This window comes from Corapipo altera, unplaced genomic scaffold, assembly GCF_003945725.1.
Source record: "Corapipo altera isolate COAL_440 unplaced genomic scaffold, ASM394572v1 61411, whole genome shotgun sequence".
NCBI classification, from domain to species: domain Eukaryota; kingdom Metazoa; phylum Chordata; class Aves; order Passeriformes; family Pipridae; genus Corapipo; species Corapipo altera.
The window spans coordinates 18,798,177-18,821,699 of NW_020884875.1; the positions used below are offsets into that span (position 1 = coordinate 18,798,177).

The 23,523-nt window shown below is 36.8% G+C and overlaps 1 protein-coding gene across 1 annotated transcript; it reads left to right on the forward strand.

The window, feature by feature from the left end:
* Positions 1-2,784: 2,784 nt before the first annotated feature.
* On the forward strand, positions 2,785-13,385 carry TYRP1 (tyrosinase related protein 1). The gene is made up of 9 exons (XM_027635259.1): positions 2,785-2,923; positions 2,962-2,970; positions 3,467-3,936; positions 6,684-7,006; positions 8,289-8,493; positions 9,466-9,633; positions 11,173-11,352; positions 12,477-12,623; positions 13,170-13,385. The coding sequence occupies exons 3-9, from the start codon at positions 3,558-3,560 to the stop codon at positions 13,373-13,375; spliced, it is 1,608 nt and encodes a 535-aa protein (XP_027491060.1). The 5' UTR covers positions 2,785-2,923; positions 2,962-2,970; positions 3,467-3,557; the 3' UTR covers positions 13,376-13,385.
* The last annotated feature ends 10,138 nt before the right edge of the window (positions 13,386-23,523 follow it).

Genomic DNA, 23,523 nt, shown 5'->3' on the forward strand with positions numbered 1-23,523 from the left:
TTTCTCAAACTCATTTTAATATTTGTGAGATGTAATGAGTTAAAACAAACTTTCCTTGAATTTTATTTTATAACACACACAGTTGCATTCTGGAAAATTATATTTTCATGTTTTCACACCTAGAGAGAGATGAAGATTAAATGTGTTCTCATAATTCTCTTTTCATAAAGAAAATTCCCCTGCATAACTTGGATTTCTTTGTGATCCTAAATTTTCTGAATGTTTGTATTTGTACTGAGATGTTTGGATATGGGAAGGAAAACGATGTATTTAGAAGGTCAGTTCTGACTGCTCTTCAAAACCCCCAGTTATCACAGTAGTTTGTTTTGGTTTTCATATAATCAGTATTATTTTCTTCTAGTGGGAACGAAAAAGAAACTCAAAAAAATTCAAAGCTGTCTTTGCAAACTCAGGGGCTGGATTATTTTGTGAAAAGATTGAATAGTGATGGTACTTACAAGGAAAAGGAAAATAGAAAAATAAATCCAAACCAACACTAACAAGTAGAAGCTAAGACATTTGAGACCTAGCCAAGACCGACAGGTAATGTAAATCATGGGTCAGTTGCCATCAGTTGAAGATGAGTCTGTTACCTGCATTTCAGCTGCTCATTTACCAGCTGCCAAATTCACCCACTTGACTGCTCCAATATTCAGCTGAAAAATACTTGCAGCTTAGTGTCATCACACGAGGAGATATACAATAGTAATAATACCAAACTCTTTCCCATGCAACTTCGACAAAGTTGGCAAAATCTGCTATATCTAGAGGTCTGCGTGTCTTGTGATTGGGAATAAAATTTTTAATGAACTGTGGTAACTCTCAAAGTATATATTGTTTTAAAGAATTTGTAAATCTTGGGCACTTAGCAAAAACCCTACGGTAGCTCCCAGAGAAATGATATTTGACTGTACAGCTAACAGCATGAGGTCAGTTAGAATCAGTAACTCAGCTTTAATCACCGCTGAAGCTCAAATAGAACTGGTTAGATTTTCAAAACCTTCTCCGGTAGATTAGACTACAGACCACAGCTAAACTCTCTTTTCAGGTATTTTAGTCCACACGGGCAATTAGTGAGCTAGAGGTTCAGACATTGACTTCTTCCTACTTATCCTACTTTTATAGACAAGCCCTATCAGAACAGAGCCACAGAAACACAGATCTGGATAATCTCCAAGGTCAAATCACCCCAGGCACAGTAGGGGTGCAAGAGTCTCTAAAGGCAAGAATATCAAAATAAAAATTATAAAAAGGATTGTGTTTCACCAAACTGTTCTGCAATATTTCCAACAGGAAACTCAAGGGAACACCTGGGGGCAAACAATAGAAATGATCCACAATGGTGAAGCTCTAGTAGTTTGTTGTAAAACATTCATAGGTATGTTCTATGCAAAAGCTCTAAAACATGTCCATCATTACAAGGGAAAGTTTTATGATGCCAGCAAACCCCCGTCAGTACATCTGTTTGTTCTGGTTTACTGAGGTTTTGTCTAAGGAACAGGATTTATACCCTCTAAGCTTATTATGAATTTGCTGTATTTGCTAAATATTCACAGCTAAAACCTGTTTTATTCTTTGAACTTGGAGTTCTTTTCAGATAAAATCTCAAGAGTTTTTTTACTACCTATGGTTTACCTTCTAATTGTGTCACATGTGTCCCAATAGACATGTTCAAAGAGAAAAAGTTTTAGGTTGAAAAGAAGCAGAAAAAACTAGTAAAGAAATGAATATATGCTAAAATGGAGAATGAAACAAAAGTCAGAAAAGGAAAAAAGTTAATTTAAGGATTAGTAAATATTCCCTTCTGCAAATGGAGAATGTATACTAAAGATATGGAGAAGTATACTAAAGATATGGAGAAGTATACTAAAGATATGGAGAAGTATACTCAAAGCCTAAGTCCTACACTGAAGCAAGCTATAGCATGTTCAGTTATACATGGTACAGGGGCCAAAGTTCACGGCTGTGTTGCACTGCAGGTTGGTAAGAATAAACGACCAAAAAAGCTATTTCTGTGTTCTGGCAGAACTGGGCCCACTCTTGCACTGTGACTTGCTTATAGGGAAGCAGAAGAAGAAGTAGGTAATCTGTTTTCTGCTTGATGTCAGTTATACGGTGGTTGAACCTTTTCCCGGAAAACTTGTTAGTGTTTTATCCTGGTGCCAGTTAAGATGTTTCTTCACAAAATATCTTCACCTCACTGAAATCCATTCTTACTGAAAGTTCAGAAAGAGAGTTAGAGTTTGAATAAGGTCATTTTTACTCAGTGAAAGTTGTCCTTGCAAAGGTGAAAGAAGCACTTAATTCATTTCAGGGATGGTTTTTCTCTGTTTCGTTACCTCTCTATGTTTTTGTTTCATAGCACCTTCTCAGAACTTAGCATTTTGGGAAATTTCAATATGATCATTGCTTTTTTATTTTAGCATCAAAATAAATACTTAAAATAAAAACTGTAAATTTGAGATTAGAGTGTTTTATTTTACAAATAACGTATCTTAGTCACCTACTTCTGGCTGATGTTGAAAATGCCATTTGAAGAATTTTTTTTTAGTGTCTGTTAAATGTGATTTTCCCAAGTGTTCTTTGTCTGTTTTCAAGTGAGCCTTTCTTTGCAAGTAATTAAAAAAAAAAAAAAATCAAAAACCAAACCTTCACATTTGTTCTGTTTTGAATTCAAGTATTTGTCTCTGACCTTTGCTAAAACTTGTAAAATCACAAGGAGATAAGCATGAAAGAAATCATGTGCTGTTCAAGTACTTAAAGTCCAGAGAAATGCACTGAAGTAGAAAGGGGATTAATAGAGGAAGGAGGGTGAGGCCAAGCCATACTGTGTTGGTAGAAGAAGGATTAGCAATCAGACTGAACCAGGAGAGAATTTAGCCGTGCTTATTTTGGGTGAGACACAGCAGCAGGACGTGCAGAGGTAGAGCAGGATCTCAGCAGTGGAGGGACACCAGGAAGAGAGAACAGGTACAATGCATGCAGCAGTGTAACTTCACCTTTTGATCAAGCTGTCATTAGAAAGCAGCAAGGGAATACAGAGGAGAACTGCTGAGTGTAGAACAAGATGCACTAGTTTAATTCAGAAAAGAAAGGCATGAACTAGGGGGAGGGGAGGGAGGGTGAAAATAAAAGGTTCAGAAAACTGGTGTCTTAATCAAGTTTTAGCATGTTGTGATAGTGAAGCAAATCTGACCAGTAGGCGTGCATTGTGAATGAACAATTTGTAAGAACTTAGAAGTCAATGAGCAAATATATATCTGTATAGTTACTGTATCTCGTGCAGGTTGTTAGAAGAACATTAGCATCTGTGGTCAGAATTGTTTGCCTTTTCAGACGGTGTACTGAAGTGTACAGTTAAAAGGAATTTTCTGGCATGGAAGGGGTAGCCTACGGGAGATTTGTATTACTTGTTTTCATTCTTCTCTCTCTCTCTTTCTCTCTCTCTTTCTCACTCTCTCCATAGAGGGACCTGGGTGTCCCATCACAGGAGAGGAAAGTCAGCATTTGTGGACAGCCAGCTCTTGGAACGAGCCGGCTCTGCTTGACCTGCTGTCATGCAGATCCCCACGCTGCTCTTCCTTTCTCTGCTACCACTTAGCATGTTGAACCAAGTTGGAGCTCAGTTCCCTCGTCAGTGTGCAACTGTTGAGTCCCTGAGGAGCGGCATGTGTTGCCCAGACTATTTCCCTGTGTTCGGGCCAGGTACTGACCGGTGTGGCGTGTCCACGGGAAGGGGCCGGTGTGTGCAGGTGACTGCGGATTCACGCCCACACGGCCCACAGTACATCCATGATGGGCGGGATGACCGTGAGCAATGGCCCATTCGTTTCTTTAACCAAACCTGCCGGTGCAATGGTAACTTCTCTGGCTACAACTGTGGGTCATGTCGACCTGGCTGGACTGGACCCACCTGTAGCCAACAGATTAATATAGGTAAGAGCATCAGAAATATGAGATGAAAATTGCCTTATCAGCACTTGCTTCTGAATGTATCTGGAGTGTTTCTCTTCTTTAAAATACAAAATATCTCTTATATTCATTTAGCAATGTTATGTTGCTGTAGGATCTATTAAGGCAGGTGCTACATGAGCTGTACAGCTTGTGTATCTAATACTTACATTTACTACCCCACAAAAGGAAGAAATGAAACCTGTAGGCAATGCAGGATTAGGACCAAGTCCATTAAAGGATAGAACATCTAAGCTGAAAAAAAAAAAAAAAGAATTATTTGAAATTAATTAAGAAAATAAATATATTTTTTAGAATTATTTAAAAGTAAAACAATGTATATAGACATGTATATGTGTTTGTCAGTATGTCTGGGAATAATACTATGTTTAATACCTTATGACTACTTTAAGTAGTAGTGACAGCAGCTCTTTTCATTCAAAACTTCTTAATACATTTCTAAACTATGTATCTGACCTTGTAAATTTTTCCTTTCTACGTTGCTGTCAATTTCTTTAAAGGTATTGAGTCACAACTATGAACTGTTCAGATGAACAAATGAACCTTTCTGAGAGTTAATCAGTTTCAGTTTAGTCCCAAATATCAGTAAACAAATGTCTAAAATTTTTTTAAATGGATATGCAATCCTTTCAGGAAAATTGTTGCACTGTAGGTAAATTGAAAAAGACAAGAAGGCTTGGGGAGAGATCCTTATTCTCAAGTCAAAATCATCTGAACGAAGAAGGTTTCAGCCTTTATTTTCAAACTTACACACTTTTAATTTTAAAGGTGTTACTGAAATCCTGTAAAATCCATAAATCCTCAAATGAGATATGGGTTCTATTGACATGAGAAACAAGAGGTTTCTAGCACAAATGTGCAGTGCAGAAACAGATATCAGCTGACATTGTTTTCACCAGATAGAAAATGTTCCATGAATATGAATGCATGTTACAACAATGGCTAACAAAGCACTGTTTACTAAATCAAACTTTTAACAAGAAGATTTCCTTTTAAAAAATCCTGTAGGCTATAAGAAAGATCTTAGGAAATTTTTTTCATCCTTTTAACTCCAAGAAGCAAATTAGAAAGCAGAAATTATGACTCATGTCTTGGATCTGCTAAACCGGCTTGTACTCTCTGGTGTTCTGGTCTGTTCTGTATTACAATGATGATAACTCTGAAGGATAACAAAGAAACAAATGTTAACATGCACAAACCTAGCAATCTAAATCTAGAGACAGGTAAAAAGCAAATTTAGCTGATTTTCTAGAGTATACAAGGATACTTTTCATTTTTCTCTCTTATTAAATCCTTTACTACTCAGTAAAACCCTAAGCAAATCAGATATATCATGCATAATAACATGGGTTTAAAAAGAGTAAATTAGCTTCTTATTATACTTTAAGTTTCCCCATGGAAGTCACCTCTTTGGACCATCCTTAGCCCTGGGTCTATCTGGTCAGATTTTAAAAATAATTACTGGATTACTGTTCGCATATCCATATTAAATAGTTCTAAGATGTAGTTTTGTGTCTTCAAATCTTCTCAATTCATGACTAGTTTTAATAATAGTCACAGTTATTTCTTGTGTTTCAGGCATATACTTTGAAAAAGAAAAAGGTTAAGAAGCATACATAAATCAAAATTAGATGGACATTTGTAGTTCACTACTTAAAACACTCCCAAATAATTCTTCAGTGATGAGGGTTAGCATATCACTTCAGTTATGCAAAAAAGAAAAGCATTTCAGGATGAAATGAAATTCATGTTTCACAGAAGTATATATTTAAAGTTCAAAAAAATCAAAATATTCCTCACCCAAACAAGCTTATCTAGTGAAATGAAATTCCCTTGTATTCTTCATGTAGATTCATGCTGAAGACCTGTTGCTTCATGTGTCAACATAATCTATCACTCATTTGGACAATCACTGATTTTTACAGTATTTTTTTTATAATGAAAATAAGTACACATTGAAGAATAACTGTAAGGACTTCTGCCTGCATCTTAGTCTAAACTTAGACCGAAATCTTCTCAGACCAGATGAAAGAGGGGTTGAGGTGGTCTGAACTCTGTTCTACTTGCTGAAATACTGGTATTTCAAAGAGTCAGTTTACTTCCTTGTTTCACTTTCTCTATGTGGATAACGATATTTTTAAATTATTTTGAGTATATTAGTAAAAAGGACTAATAAATGGCTACTGTTAATAATGTCATGTAATGACATTAAAGAGACATAGTGTACTGTGATAAATTCACAATAATTCACTGGTGAATATCCCATTTTTCCTACAAAGGTTCAAGCATAAATGATGCACTTCTTCACTATCTTGCCAAACATCAGAATTTCTGGTTATTATAAATTGTTTTATAGTATTCATTTCTTGTAGAGTAGTACCATAGGAGACCTTAAGTATATTGGATGAGGTTCTGAAAGGTTTGTACGACAAAGCACTTTGTAATTACTCTGACAGAATGGAAAGATAATCTGCAACAGTACTTCTAAAAGCACTAAAATCTCAAGGTTTGAGGTTTTATTTTTGTTTCAGCCTTTCTCATGATAAATAACTTTTGCTATTTATGCTCAGCGAATTGTCCCAATAAAAAAAAAAAAAATATGAATTCTTTGTGAAAAAGGGACTTAGACAGAGATATTAGGAACACAATAAATTAGTTCTGTGGGTTCAGATGAGTAACTTTGGTAACTTGCTTCTTCTGTATTATCACAGTCAGAAGGAATCTTTTGGATCTAAGCACAGAAGAAAGGAATCGTTTTGTGAATGCCTTGCACCAGGCCAAGGTGACAATCCACCCTGACATTGTCATTGCCACACGACGACGTGAAGAAATATTTGGACCAGATGGCAACACACCACAGTTCGAGAATATCTCCATTTATAACTACTTTGTGTGGTCTCATTATTATTCTGTCAGGAAAACTTTCCTTGGTGCAGGGCAGCAGAGTTTCGGAGGAGTTGATTTCTCTCATGAGGGACCAGCTTTTGTCACATGGCATAGGTACCATCTATTGCAACTTGAAAGAGACATGCAGGTGAAGTTCATATTACTGTTGAGTCATGTGTTCATGCTATGTTTTGTACAGTTAAATAATTTCTCTCTATATTACAATAGGCAAAAAAATGATAGCAGCTTCTTCTACATCATGAAATAATTTTGCTTCAATTTCAGCAACTGACTGGGTACACTGAATTTAATTAAGTGCATTTAGATTTTAGACAGTCATTTTTATAGAGTTTCTAAAAGTAATATTTTAATCAGAGTAATTGCATAAAAATCTCTCATAAAAATAGATACAAGTTCTATATATATCTATATAAGACATTTTATTGTACCAACAATATTATTTCTGGTGGTATTTTTAATCTAGAGGTCATGATTCTTGAATAAAAATGACCAAATCATCAGAAATTTTACAGAAAGGGAAACAGAGATGGTTTGGGAATTCAGAATCGCATTTTGTTTACTTAACTGGTTAGAGAAATTAATGTTTTGTTATACCTTGTTCCATAAATCAGCAATTCTCTTGTTTCCCTTCTCTTATGCAGGCCTATCCATAAATAAAATATAGCATTTTATGGACCATCATCCCTCTTAAAAAAACAAGAATTAGGTTTTCAAGGTAACGATTAAATAGTGCCTGAAATAACCGCAGTGTTTTCATCAGCTTTAATGGCTTTACTTTAGACTGAGGCACAAACTCCCTTCCAAAGCTTATATTTGACATCAGTGTAATTTCACTATTTGGAAGACCTAAGAAGTTCTATCTCTTTGTGATTTAACATATATTCCTATTTATGTCACTAGACTTGATCATTAGTAAAAGTAATTTGGTTTACCATCTCCACAACTGCTCAACTCCAACCTGTACTGGAATCAAACCATGACAATTTGAAGAGCCACTACTCCTGTTCTTTACTTTTCCATCAGTCATTCCACAGTTGTCTTAGTTATTGTGTGCTACAAACACTGCTCTTTCTCACAGGCCATTAAAAATATTTGGAAAATGGTGTCTCAGCATAAATTTCTTTTTCTTACTATTCACAGTATGGTTTCATGGAAGACGTACTGTCTTATTAATGAGAGAGATCCATGACTCAGTTCAATAGTCCAACCATCTGTTCTGTTGAAAAAGGCATCAATGTGAAAAACTACCAAAAGGTTTTACATAATTTTTCCATAGAGTTCCTCTCCTCTATGAGGCAATTTTCTGAATCTTATTAAGATTAATTTAACTGTTTTTAACATCCTTCTAGCAGTAAATATTATAGCTGTCTGCATCACATGTGTAATAACACTATATTTATTTGGTTTAGAACATGTTACAGGATCCTAGTTTTGGATTGCCCTACTGGAACTTTGCAACAGGACAAAATACTTGTGATATCTGCTCAGATGACTTGATGGGAGCTAGAAGCAATTTTGATGTCACTCTTATCAGCCAAAACTCAATCTTCTCTCAGTGGAGAGTGCTATGTGAAAATGTGGAAGACTATGAAACTTTGGGAACCATCTGTAACAGTAAGTATGAATGATGGAAGACATCTGGAGAGAAAATCCTCTTAATAATAAATAAATATAGTACTTTACAATGCAATGGCTTTTCCCAGTGAAAAAGTCTTAAAGCGTTTTTTTAATATTCTTAAATATTCTTAATATTTATATAAGGATATAAATACATAAAGAATATAATATTAATATTTAATATTCTTAGTCTTTAATATTCTTATGATCCACGTCCCGTCATCTGTCTTACACCAAGTAGTTCAAAATTTGATCAGGAACTTGTAGCAGAAGAAGAACAAAATTCTTCCCTTCTCTTCTTGTGGAGTATCTATTCAGCTCCTGCACTATAAATGGCGAAATCTGATAGTGTAATTTCTTAAATGAAGCTTAAGTGTTCTTCTGACTACTCCACTTATCACCTTCATGGCATTCTGCACCTAAAATGCAAACACCTAACAAATCCCCATGTTAACCATGTGAATGTGAGTAATATTGGATTCTAGCACACCTACCCAAACTAAAAAAGTTAAAAAAATCCCAGTTGGTTTCTTGTACATTCATCACCCTTAAGCCACAACTCAGCACTGTCATGGAAATAGGGGAAAAAATTTGAAAATTCCTACAACCCAATCCAGTATTGGGTTGGTCATACACATAATCAGCTATAGTCCTTTCCCCGGCTACTCTGTCAGGATATCCTCAAAAGTTGTCCTCCATCTCATCAGGAAATCACATTGAAAATCTATAGAAAATTTCCCCAAAGCACTTAGAGAACAACAAACTTCAGTAAGAGGCCTCTAGATGTTTTTTTTACATCCTGGTACAAAGGTTCCAGAACACAGGACTGCATGAAGATTCTTAGCCTGACACAAGGAACTGACCCATTCATTCAGTGTAAAGTCATTTGTGAGGGATTTTTTTCTCCATGGTTCAGTCATGCAAAGGATACTTTCTGTGTATTGTTTTCTCTCTTCTCTCCATCCCCAGGCACTGAGGGTGGTCCCATCCGAAGAAATCCTGCTGGAAATGTCGCACGACCTATGGTACAGCGTCTCCCAGAGCCTGAGGATGTTGCCCAGTGTTTGGAAGTTGGTGTATTTGACACTCCTCCTTTCTATTCCAATTCAACAGACAGTTTTCGTAACACAGTAGAAGGTAAACATGGCAAACAAGAAGACCTGTAGCAACTCCAAACAAGGCAAGAAGCAGGCTTGCCATTATTCCTACTGGAAGTATGAGTTTGGAGGCGGGTTATTGGACACTAAGAACACATTGTTCTTAGCATTAAGTATTAGCTTAGTATTAAGTGGAAATAAGCTCTGGCTAAATTGCTTTATAGCCATAGCTTGTGTCTCTTCAAATGTGTAAAAGCCTCAAAAACCTGTTGCTGGCATACTAAGTAGAAATGTGCTGAAATCAAGTTCTTGAAACACAGTTAATAGGTTGCTGTTGCTGGAAATAGACAGACCTTCCCTGCAGATTGATTCAGCTGCATCTTTAAATGAGGCTAACATGTGCTTCTAGCAGCTATTCCTGTATCCGAATTAAAACAAATAAAAAAAGTAAAATAAATTTTAAGCTTTGGTAGTATTTACTGCAGTGGTATTGATGTCTGGGTATAGGATTTATTGCTAAACACGTTAGTCCTACTCTCTGGACCGTATAACTCTGTTCTTCTATAAGCTTTACACATTTAAAATTAAATTTTCAGTCACTGATATCTGAACAGACATAGCTCCAACAGAGAAACTAGCATAAATATTTGATTTATACTGTTCAGCTGATATCCTGAAACTTTTGTACTTCAATAATCCCTATTTTGTAACAGGAAGAGATCACAAAGTGACAGTTCAGTCCCCTGCCAGACCTCCCATAGATACTCTGTCTCTTTTAAAGAAGCGTAACTCCTACTACGCGCAGGATCTGCTCCCTTTTCTTTCTCTTGAAGAACAAAACCAAGACAATGCACCAACTTTCTAAACATATCTGAAAGTTCTGAATGCTTACCAAGTCTGACAAATGGGCTATCAATACCTAGGTATCTAAATACGGCTTTAGTCAATTAACTGTATGTATCCCTTTCTGGAAAGACTGGCCAAAGCTTGAAAGCAGGAGGACTTTTCATGATGTTTCAGATCCTGACATCTGACATGAGGTATGATGTTTTGGGCACTAACAAAGTTACAGAGGCACTATCTTCACTGAAAAAGTGAAAACGGAGCATGTGAAGCTTTCTGACATGTATTCCCAGTACACATGGAAATGATGTATGGAAACTTAATAGCTGGCTCATTAGAATAGATGAGAAAATATACCCACTTTAGTCAGCAAATAGAAAACACGTGCAACTATTTTAGTTATGTTGAAAGATATATTAGGGTCTAAATATATACCTTTACTTTCATGCTATGATGTGGTTTATTTTGTCCATTTTCCATTAGATCCCAGCAGCCTTGCACTCCATATCGTCAGCATTCTTTTGTAAAGGCTATTTTAATCTGAAAATTATGCATGCTAGGGACATTTCTCAAATACCAGTAGGTAAAGGATTAGCTAACCATTTATTTTAAGCAAGGCAACATAACAACTCAAAACTCCCTCAGAGAAAAAAAGAAATATTCATCTGCAAATGCAGATTCCAAGCAACATTAACACAGGATTTTTTTTGTGTTACTCCTTTTTTTGCATATTCAGGGTACAGTGATCCTTCTGGAAAATATGATCCAGCAGTTCGAAGTCTTCACAACTTGGCTCATCTATTTTTGAATGGAACAGGAGGGCAAACTCATTTATCACCAAATGATCCCATTTTTGTCCTCCTGCACACATTTACAGATGCTCTTTTTGATGAGTGGCTGAGACGGCACTCTGCAGGTAAGATGTTCTCACAGACAGAGGCAGGGTGGGTAGTTGTCAGTGTAACCCTGGAAGGACATTCCACTATTTTGTGGATCAAATATTTATGTTTTTTCTTGTCAAAGAAGAACAGATGCCATGTAGATTCATTTTTACCACATCTGTGATATACTACCAGTATTCAATAACCATCTCCATATACTTCTAAGGGATGATCACTGTTGCAGCTCTTGCTTCTTTAACTCCCAAAAGAATACAGAAATGTAATAAGGGTGAAAGTGAAAGAGATGGGGAAAGGGAGAACAGAAGGAAGGAATTACAAGGAAGGAAGGAAAAAAAAGAAATAAAGAAGGAAGGAGACTGGCGTCAGTGTACTAGGGGGAGAGTTCTGTATAGCATTTATGTCCATGCAGCAATGCAGCAACTGTATTCCTCTTGGAATAATCCATCCCCCTCTTCCTTCTTCTATAGAAGACAACTGTTGTTGCACAACTGAGACTTCTTTGTGTAGTTTCCACAACAACCTACCTCATGTAATTTTCCCACATAGCTCTCAGAGAGCAATTGTATCCCCTTGTGGTATTTGCATGAACTATCACAAGGTTTTTCATCATCTTACCAAGGTGAACTTTCTTTTTTATTTTTGTCCTTTTTTGCTTGGGGTTGTTTGTTCGGTTGGTTTGGTTTACTTCAGTTTTCTTCTGATTTAACAAAATGTTGCAAAAGAATTCCACTGGAACTTATGTTAGCTGTCTTCTGGAACTGGATGAGAGAGCTGTTCACCACTGTTACAATCAGGCAAAACTAGAATGTAGAAAAAAAGCCTTTCCCAGTCCTCCATGTATACATATTTGTCCTTTTCCACGTGAGAAGAAATTAAAAGCCCACAATGGGCAGAAATTTTTAGAATTTATTGGTGGTTTCCATAAAAAAATAAAGAGATATCATTAGTGATCTTTCTTTTGCACAGTGCAGAGCCCTCTGCTCTGTACGCATCGCACTGGAAAAACAATCCTCCTGGAATAGCTTAGGTTAGAAAGAAAAAACTGAGGTACTCAAAATCCTGAGATGGAAAAAAAAATTAAATAGGGCAAGTTACTTTAATTTTGTTTACAGAAATGTGATTTGAATTTAAAATTTAGATATCTCAACATATCCACTGGAGAATGCCCCTATTGGACATAACCGACAGTACAACATGGTACCTTTCTGGCCTCCTGTTACCAATAATGAAATGTTTGTTACTGCACCAGAAAACCTGGGATATAGTTATGAAGTCGAGTGGCCAGGTAATCTGTAATATCTAGATACTTTTTCTTCCTTTTTTTCTCATCATGTCTTTGTCCCTTTAAGTTTATGCATCATATAACAAAGTTATTCAAATTTCACAAACAATACTTGTTGTCTTTGTAAAAGTCTTTTTCTCCTTTCTGCCTAACTTTCCAAATGTGTTTTTGTCATTAAGTGTAGGTACTGATCAGAGATTGTTTCAGTATGAAGTTCCCACTATCCACTTCAATTCTGAGAGAAGTTCTCATTTGGATCTTAATCTTGCAGAAGGTCCTTATTCCTATACCATATGCCTTCATTAAATCACAACAGAGAATGCAAATGCCTCACAAACCAGAGGGAAGAAGAAAAATCCAGAACTGGCTTTAGAGTGGAACAAGATAGACTGAATTTCCTCACATATTATGAAACAAAATTTAAACAAGTTCTATTCCATAACTCACTGAATAATGACAGATGTTGAGCTTTAGTTTGTCCCCATGATGTTTATCCATATACTTGACATTTACTTTTAGTAACTGTCTCTTTCTTTTTTCTTCCTGTAGGTCGGGCTCTCCGTGTCACAGAGATGATAACTATAGCAATAGTGACTGCACTGGTTCTTGTTGCAATTATCTTTGCTGCTGCTGCATGTATTGTACGTGTCAAGAAAAATAAGGATGAGTTGCATCAACCTCTTCTTACTGACCAGTATCAGCACTACTCAGATGATTATGATGGTGTATCAACACCAAACCAGTCTGTTGTTTGAAAAGATGACACTTTTTTGCATCTGACTGAAACTGTTTATTTTTGCTGTATTTCATAAATGATGGTCATCCATCTGCTTTAAAATAAAGAGCATAAACCGTCAGTGGTCTTGATATGTTTGCTTCAGGTTTCACTTCCTCTTTAATCACACTTAGGCATCAATAAGTCACCTTTGCAATGCAGATTCTGTGTTGATTTTAACAGAATTCTTCAAGGGCCACCTGCAAGCCTTTGCCATGCATATTTCTGTAAAATCTGGTAAAATTTAGTTGACTTGACAACAGCAAATGCCATCTGACTTCACTTAATATTCAGAATTCTTTTATGAGGTACTTTTGTGAAAATGTCAAGTCTAGAACAGGACAGAAGCTCAATACAAAATACAAGTAGACACCCTAAGTGTCTACTTGTGCCTAAGTGACTAGAAATGTGTTAAAAAGTACGATAGATACCTTGGCTTAGTGAGTAGAAATGTGTTTCAGTATAACCACATGCCAGGCATGGAATTAAAATGGAGTTCTGAGGGGAACAGTATATTTGAAATCAACTTTATTCACAAAACACAGTTTTGAACTTATTGCTGCTTTTATGTTGATCTGTGAAAACAGATTCACAGTTGAAGCCACTCCAGTATTTGGACACTTCAGCTCTATGCTCAAACATAGCTACCTGAAAGTGCATTCATTTGAAAGGACAGCTGGCACTATCCTTCGCTTTATTTTTATTTTTATTTTCATTTTTCATTCTCATTCCCCTTCTCTCTCCCACTCTCCCTATGGTAGTGCATTTTTTCCAGCAATAAGAGACTTTGCCTCAGTTGTCTCATACTGGAATTTAAACCCACTCTTGTGCTTTGAAAGAAGGTCCTAGGCATCAGGTTGTAGAATACACTTGGAAAAATAGCCTTAAGCAGCTGCTGTTGAATTTGTTCAACATAAACCAACAAGAGTGTAACAAACTGATTCCTGAGCTAGGGCTTAAGGAATCTGGCTTTAAGCCTCATGTCCTCTCTCATCATAACTGAGTACCAATTAATCATCTGTTGTCTTTCTATGATGTCTTATTGAATCTAATTTAGCAGTCCTTAGCTGGCATACAGAGATGTTCCTGCTTTCAGAATAACGAATCCCACACCATGCACTCAGATTATAAAATCAAAAAGACCCTTGTGTCTCTGTCTGAGACCAACATCAGTAGAAATGGTAAGTAACTTGGATTGAGCTCCTTCAGTCTGAGGCAGCCCTCCTAGACAGTAAGTTGCTAGGCAGAAGTAGGGTCACATGCTGTGTTAACCCCAGTGGTTTCAGTGAGTACCAGCTGTGCTCAAGGCCCACATACTCAGTTGCAAGGAGATACAAGCTTATAAATTGAGAATTATGTAAGTAGGAAGACAAGTACTCTTGGCTAAGCAAATGGTAGGTGGGTTATCGTCTAATTTTACCAAGCATGAGGTACAGACAGCAACAAAAATTTACAAACATGATTGATACTTAGGAAGAAAAATCTCACTTGTGGCACCCATGGCACAAAAGCTAATTAGACAAAGGTATTTTGTGTTGTGCTCTTGCTTTTAATTAAAGTCTAGCCAATAAGTACCTCACATACACAAGCAGCAGCTTGTGTTCCAACTTAGATATCTTTTCCTGCCATTCTTGCTTGTACTGAGCAGCAACTTATCAAGTCATCCACTTTGCTGATTTCAGTAGATTAAAGCAGGGTGATACAACATATTTTGGATTGGGGTCAGGAGACCTGAATTTTATACTTAGCTGTTACTGACCTGATGAAAGTTCTTAGCTAGCAGATTTTTACCTCTGTGACTCATTTGACTCATTTATAATGTGAAGATAATAGAGCTTCTTTTCTAAAGTGCTTTTACTTCAATGGATGAAAAGAAGCATACAGAAGCTTGAGAGGAGAAGGAAAATATCAAGACGAAATCAGGTTTTGAGAAGAGGTTGTTAGTCATTAAAACTGTTCAATCCTTAAAGTAAAAGCATACATTCATGTTTTAAGCAGGTCACAAGTCTTTAGGGTCAGAGACTGAGAACTGCCTGCTAGTTAGAGCTGCCACACATAAATGAGGGAAGAAAGGTAGATTTTTATTACAGAGTTAAAAAGAAAAGGGACAGCAAGTGGAGGAATCAGAGAGGCAAGGAAAGTGGAGAACTGTGTGCTTGACCCATTCTTGATAATAATCTCACAAGTCTTCTTTTGGTCACTATTTGCAGTACTCTCAACTATGTCTGGGTATGGAAAAGAAGTTTCTACCATTCACTGAAGCTGCCTGGTGCTTTTTCCTGATGTGGAAAATCTAGTTTAAGTTTGAAATCTGAAATGTCCAGGACATGAGAAAATTAAGAAAAAAAATAAAGACCAGAAAATTGAGTGTGTGATAACTATAATCTTCAAATTTTTCTATGGAGGCAAAGCCAGGTAGGAAAAATTACGAAAAAGGAAGAGAGGAAGTGAAAAGCTTAAAAAAAGTATTAACTGAGAAGTCCTAGATTCAGCAATTCTGAAACATGTGATGTCACTTTTACCCATGACTTTTCCTCCATGTTCATCTCATAAAGTCTTATTCTTATAAGGGTTGTATAAGACAGCTGTAAAGAATACTCAGAAATGTCAAGAAAATAGACCTAAATTCATGGTGAACTGATGACCATGACCCACTAAGGAAAAACTGAAAGGAGCCTCTGATTTGGATACAACTACACATCTTCAGAGTTTTGTCAGACAGGAAATCTCACAGGAATCAGAATTGTGAAATTTATGTAAAATTTGGAGACTACTGATTAGGTATTGATAATTATGCTAAGGGAACCAAAACCCATGGATCTAATTGGTGATAGGCCCTTTTTCGATACATAGTTTTTGGCCTAATATTATGGTATTTTAATATTCTTTTGACTTAGATTGTAATGGCTGTGTCACAAAAAACCAAAACAAACACAACAATTTAGGCCTCTTAGGCACCTCCTACAACTGGGGATTTTAACTACTTTTTGCCTTCTTAGCTGTCTATCAGGGTTTGAGTTTGGCTTTTGTAATTTATTTCTCATATAAAAAAAAAGTTAGTAGGTAGTAACTAGTGAATTCAAATAATGAAACAGTAATCAAAATTCTCTCCAGACAACATTAAATGAATAGAAGTTTTGAGAATATTCAAGAGAGGAATGGAACTAAGGTCAGGAATTTTAGAAACAAAAAGAAGGTTGCAAAGCTGCATTTGACCTTGGAAAGGAAATATTGGAAAAGTTCTTTAACCATATAAATGAAAATACAATAAATCAGAGTCAAGATTTACATGAGACAGATACATTTTTCTGTGTCAGTGAGAGTCTATCTCTGCTTTCAGTACAAAGAACTATGCTGATCTTGTACAGAAAGTGTTAAAGGCTAAGGAGTGATAGACAGAAATTGGCTTACAAGACAGAAACTAAACAATATATCTAAGTCAAGATAATTTGTAATTTTCATCCAACAGCTGAAAAATTTACTTACAAAGCTGTAAGTCCATCTGGAAAGTGTCTGAATAATTTCATCATGTCAGCTGAAGTATTGTGTAATTAGGAATAATGATATTTTATGGGGAAGAGAAAGTAAAAATGTTCTGTGTGATGACAACCATTAATTAAGACTCAATAGTGTGCAAGTCTTCAAAACAAACCATGGATATACAATTGAGATTAAATATGACACAGTTTATCAAAGATAGGTCACACTAGGTAGCTTAATATTTTTCTTTGATAACATAAACCAAAGACGTTATTTAGGAATTACATTGATGATGAAGGCTTTCATAAAGTGCCATCTCAGGCACATGGTGTGACTCTCGGGAGTGTCCCTGTACAGGACTAAGTGCTGGACTTGATGGTCCTTGTGGGTCCTCTCAAAGGCAGCATATTCTGTGATTCTGTGATAAGTGCTTAAGCCTGAAGAGTTAGGAATTGGAACAGGATCTGTGGATTGGGAAGAATGTTAGCTAGAGCAGAGAGGATGATTCAATATTGAAAGAAGAACTGGGGCTACAGGACTGGTCTCCGTAGCAGACTTATGAAGATTGAATCAGCCTTATTTAGTTCTTTCAAGAGAGATGTTGATGCACAAAAATGCACTGAGTGCATAGTCACCTCCCCTTAGGGTAATACCTGGAAGAGAACATGCAGAGGGGTAAGGACGACCTGCAGAATACCTTGTGAACCTGAAAGATGAAGAAAGATGAGAGGCAGGAAAACAGCACAGTAATGATATCACCTGTCTTCTCCTGCATTCTAGGAAGAAGAATTCCATTCCCACGTGTAAACTTTTCCAATAAGGAATAAAAAAGCATTATGAACAAGCTTGCAATAGAAAACCTTATGACACCAATGTGATACTACTGTGAAAACAGTAGGCAGTTGGCTCCAAGATACAGTATATTTTGTTCAATAAATGTACTATATACCCTGAAAGTTTAAGAGATTCTGTAAGTTGGCTGCCTACAATAAAGGCACCATCAGGGAAAAAAATAAAATTTCCTTACAAACTGGTATTTCTAATGAAAGAAAAGATTTTCAAAAGCAGATCAAAGATTTTAGTGGAATCTGGTGGGTGATTAGGCCGTCCAGTTAACTTCCTCTTAATGGTAGGCAGTAAAATAACAACTTTCATAAATATTTGCTCTGGGCACAGAGCTGAACTACTTTTATACCTTAGAGAAACATTTCTAACACCAGAAGTCTCACCTCTTCTGTGTGTGGAAGGTCAAAGCAACACTGATTAATAATGGCCCCTTATGTTGACATAGAAGGAGAGTGACTACCAAAACAAGATTTCTTGTTCAAGTGTATTCTGATTGTCATCTTACCACTCTTTAATGTCCAAAGCATGCCTACCAGCTAAATATTTGACTACCAAAAGAATAAGCTGGTAAGGAAGCCTGAATAAAACTGAGATGTTTAGATTCAAAATGTTAATTTGAAGCAAAATGTATAGATTTCCTCTCTCAAAACAGAATTTTAACCTGATATCTCATTCAACCTTCATTTTAGAAAAAAAGTGAAGGCTTTAGCAGATGCTTTGTGCAGGCACTGTTTTAAGGTAAAGTGAAAGGGAAGTCACATTATTAATATTTGCTTCTTGCTGCGCATTGGAGGGAATCAGAGTAACATAGTTTCAACTAAAATAAACCTTGGATTGATTTACGTATAAATTTTTAAACATAGAGCATAGTGTGCATTTCTTTGTGTCATCCTTCCAAACCCATCCTTAATGACCAGAGGATTCTTAGGTAAGGCACTGCCAATTCCAGTTATTTCCTTTCCCTCTTCATCCCTCAAATGCTGGGGACAAAAGAGGGGGTCTGAACCATAATTTTAAAGTATGCTAAGTTTGCTTGCACATAGAAACTGACTTTAAGACCTTTGGCAATCAGCCAAGCATGGATTTAGATTTCATAATTAGTAAGAGCTCTTCAAGGAATAAGGCTGGTATCTTGCTGAACTCAGTGCCCCTGTTCAGTACAAGAACTTGAAGCAAAGAAATCTGCAAAAGAAGATGGAAGTGATGCTGCAGAATTAAATAACCTTAATTTGAGGCTGAACTGGTGATAGGATGAGAACCTAAGAGGATTTTTAATTTGTACATTCAACCTGTCTGTTTACTAGTAGTGTTAAGTTTTATTTTGCTCCAGTTCAAAAAGTTTCAGAGAAAACTACTGATAGAGAAAAAAGGCCTTGTGTTGAAGAGAATTTCTCCAAATAAAAAATCTCAAAGGAAAAGAGAGGAGAGTGAGAAAGTGTTTGTATAGAACCTGAAAGTTATGTTGCAGCTAAAATGGACTCAGGCTATTAAACTTGAAGTTTGCAGGAAGAATAATATCTCTCTTGAGACTACCAGATAATATATAACCAAAAAAAAAAATAAAAAAATTAAGAAAACCCCTCCAAACCATATAATTGCACCTAAAGCCTCCAAGTGGAATTTTATCTTTTAGTAACACCTTCTAAAAATCAATATATAGGATTAATCCTCAGTATGAGCAGCCTAGTTAAATACAAAGAATGACATAAAATTAAATAGCATCAAGTGATTGAAAATTATTCCTGGTGTCAATCAAAAGTTAAGATTCTGGTTTCAGTTGGACTTCGAATGACGGGGACTATCCATACACCTTATTTTTTAATTTATATAAGGGGAAAATATCACCCTTGTTGACTACTACTAAGAATTGCATTTAATATGACCATAAAATAAGATGAGTTTTACTTACACCACGGTTTCAAGTACGCAGGCGGAGACATCCTGCCATGCTGCGCCTGGGCCCTGTCAGGGAGCTCACAGAGCAGGGAGTGCTCCTGGACACAAGGGAGCGCTCCGCCGAACCAACCGAGTCGTTCTCTACCACGGAATAGAAAACTACGGAACTAAAACGGCACTTCAAGTTCCAAGCACAATTTTCTGGAGAGATAATTTAATTTGTGTCCCTCATCTTCCTATTCCAAGAGAAGTTTAGTTTCTTTTACTCTGGGACACTACTTCAATTGTTGCAGCTCAGTATTTTAAAACCAAATGTTTAATGGAAACAAGGCATGCCTAAATGTCCCATATCTGCAATTACTGGTTCACAACAGCAAGTAAATGCTGTCCACTGGGGAAGGTAAATATTATCAGTAGTAGTAGTAGTAGTAGCAGCAGTTGTAATAGTATTGTTGTTGTTGCTGTTGTTGTTTTTATATTAATATATTATTATATATTTCTCGTTATTATTTCATAATATTAATAGCAATATTAATATTAATAATATTAATAATATCAATAATTTGATTATTTTTAACTGAGGCAGAGAAGTGATTGTCATATTGCCTTTTTTTATCCCTGCACCTAAAATGGTAAGAAAATTGTGGCCTATCAAACACTGATATGTTGTGATATTAGAAATTTGTGATCTGAATTTGTCTTTGGCAGTCTTGAAGACTAGTCAGCAGCTGCAGCAGCAAGGCCTGCAAAAAAAGCATCATTACTTTAAGTGAATAAGAAGCTGTCATTCCTTTTTTGAATAACTTTTCCAGATGTTCTGTCCTCAGTCTCAGGCTTGTTACAATTAACCTTAATGACTCTTTAAAGTCCCTTTTCTAGGTGTGGAGATTTGGGATCAGAGAAGAGAATATTTCACATTACAGCTTCCCTACAGACAGTAAATGGTGTTTCTGCTCAAAATTACCCCAAAACTATTTCTGATCCAGAAGAAAATAGTCATAGATGTTAATTACAGCTCTTACCCTCACCCCTGTTTGTGAAGTGACAGGAAAAATAAGTCTGTCCTGTTAGCTATGGAAGGTAAGACAATGCAAAGTGATGGACAATGAAGAACAACGACATGGAAATCAAAGTTCAAATATTGTTCTTGGTAATCAACAAATAGTGGATATCTAGAATGAATGCTGCGAATCTTGATTTCTCGTGGCCATGTCCTGTATCATCCTCAGGGGTTGCATTTTCTATGATTCTATGTTTTTACTTCCCATGGAGCAGGAGGCTCAGCTCTGACATTTGCTTGAATTATGGGAGGCTGGAGACACTTCCCAGACCCAACTACTTGGCGACCAGTGTCCTGTTAGTGTGTAAAGACCCCTCTTCTCTGCCTTCTCTCTTCAGCCTTTATTCAGATGAAGCCCAGCAATACTGAGGTTAGTGGGTCAGACCACAGGAAAAGGGAGAGTTTGTGGTTCAAACCTCTCATCAGCCTGCAGATCGGAAATCTGCAACAAGTTATTGGTCATTGCAATATTGGAAAGATGGACAGGTGAGAAGAACTTCATAAACATGAAAGAGAGGAAGACGGTAATTGCTTCTGGTTCCTTCACGGGGAAATTTATCTTTGTGCATGAGATCTGTTTACCATATTTTCAACGGACCTGGGATAGCTGGCATCACCTTACTGAAAGCAGGTCCTATGCATGTGGATGAACTTCACTTATTGGAAGGGAAACTTTGCCTTCTGCAAAACATTTTCATCCAAAGTTTTGACTTGAAAATTTCCATCCGAAGTATGATAATTGAATGCTTTGCTGACCAGTGAAAGGAAAACAAAACAAAACAGACAAAAAGATGAAAAAATGAAGGAAATAAAAAAAAGACAATTAAAAAATTAAGAAAGTTTAAGGGATGGGAAGCCATACAGGAAAATGAGAGCTAAAATGTAAACGAATATTTCTTGTTTTAATCAAGTTTTCAGATTAAGTTTTAAAAAGGAATAATGAGTATTCCATTATGGAAATACTTGCCTGTCTCTAAAGACCTGTAGTTTCTTTCCCTCCTGCATGAGCCTTTCTGTTCAAGTAGCTCTTGCTCTGTCACTCTAGCACAGCATTATTTTCAGGATAGCAAAAAATCCTCTTTATTTTTTGATAATCATGTGTATTACACAAAAAAAATGTGCTTTACCTTCTAATAACTTTCTCAAAAGCTCCAAAACCAAACTGAAAAAACAGCCTTTTCTTATCACCCCTTTCTGCAGGTAATAGTCTCTCCTACAACCCAGGAAGAGGTAGGCAGGCAGTATGGCACTGGATACTCATGGGTCTTCCCCAGGAGCTGGATGTAGCAACCAGCGCAGCTATTTTGTCCAAGGGTGCTTTCAGGGCCAGGACCAGGGACTCTCCAGACCCTCTGCGTCTCATTGTAAGCCTGCCATAAACAAGTGGATCACCTTCAGCCCCTGTGGTCCAGCACTTCTCAGCACAGTTTCTGGTTTCTCAATCACCTTGTGTTGCTTTTCCAGGCAAAGAAGCAAATGGAAGTTCTCAAATAACACTGTGTTGATGTTCCAGGCATGCAGAGTCTGGAGGAGAAGAGGGAAATTTTAATCATCTGTCAGCAGAGTTTGGTGACATTGAATTCTCACTTGTGATAGTCCCAAGGGATGAGCACATGATAGATGGTTTGTGTAGACATGGTTCCTTCAACACCTAGGAGAGTGAGACCAAGAAACTGGGTAAAGGGGTGAGATAATGACTGTAGCTTAGGTTCCTCCATAGGAACAAGGGTCTGGAAGGACATCTGTGACACTATATTGAGGTATTGCGTGTTTTTCTGGACTTGCACTTACTTCAGAGAAAAGGGTCCATAGACCAAAGATTGTATTTTAAAAACAAAACAGAATTTCTTACTAACACTTTGTGGCCAAGAAAGCCAAATGCTTGCTTGACTATTTGCTTGACATCACCAAGTATTTGTAAGTGAATAGATACTTCCCTAAAGATTCAGGTTTTTAAATTACTTTATCATTGTATAAGGAATATACCATTAATGTCTAAATCAAAAAGACTTTCGTTATGTCTTAACAGCATGTAGAACTAGTTTGTAAAACCTCCACATTTCTCTATCCCAGGCTATTTATGGGCACTGACCATGTGTCTGGACATCTTCATGAAGCACAGAGAGTAACTTCCTTACAAATCAGAAAGAAAACTTAAATTTCTAAAAGGTTAGAATTTGTGTTGACACATTCTTCACATTCCAAGCATGGTGTTCTTCCATCTAAAAGCACTGCTTTCAGACAACACCTTCCTAGATATGGGTTATCAGAGGAACAAGCATAGGACAAAGCAGACCATCTAAGGGAAAGGTTGGTGCCAGGAGATCCGCCAAGAACTCCGCAGGTAGGATTATCTTGAAGTCAGCAAAAGTAGGCTTGAAAGGTCTCACTGTATTTAAGACTTTACAGATCAAGCCGGAGACACTTGGAAAAATTTATATCTGTGGTGATAACAATTATCTGGCTGCAATTAACCTGAACCTGAAGTCAAACCTGATCTTTAGTCTTAGTCACCTCCTGAGGCAGCAATTTGGCTCTTCTCCCAAGGCAGACAAAGTTTAATTAGGATCAGGAAACATCCGGATAGGAGATTCAGGCTACAGTCTCTGCTAGGTAACTGCTGTCATCAGAGGCTATTAGTCTTTTTACTTGCTTAACTAAAGCAAGCTATAGATGAACCATTTCAAGACAGTAGAAGGATATCAGCTGCAGTTCGAAAGCTGGGCTTTGGAGGGGCTGCCTAGAAGTTTAATGTTCACAGTGGCTTCTGTTAACTACATAATTCTAGTCTAGGCCATGCAAGCACCAGCAGCTAAGGCAAAGCAGTGGGGTGATATCACAGTGCA

What these genes read in the sequence shown, in the direction of transcription:
- TYRP1 (XM_027635259.1), top strand. Translation starts at nt 3,558, where the DNA reads ATGCAGATCCCCACGCTGCTCTTCCTTTCTCTGCTACCACTTAGCATG. An exon ending in TAGCCAACAGATTAATATAG is followed by an intron (nt 3,937 to 6,683) that starts GTAAGAGCATCA and finishes GTATTATCACAG; the next exon opens with TCAGAAGGAATCTTTTGGAT. An exon ending in TTTTCGTAACACAGTAGAAG is followed by an intron (nt 9,634 to 11,172) that starts GTAAACATGGCA and finishes TTGCATATTCAG; the next exon opens with GGTACAGTGATCCTTCTGGA.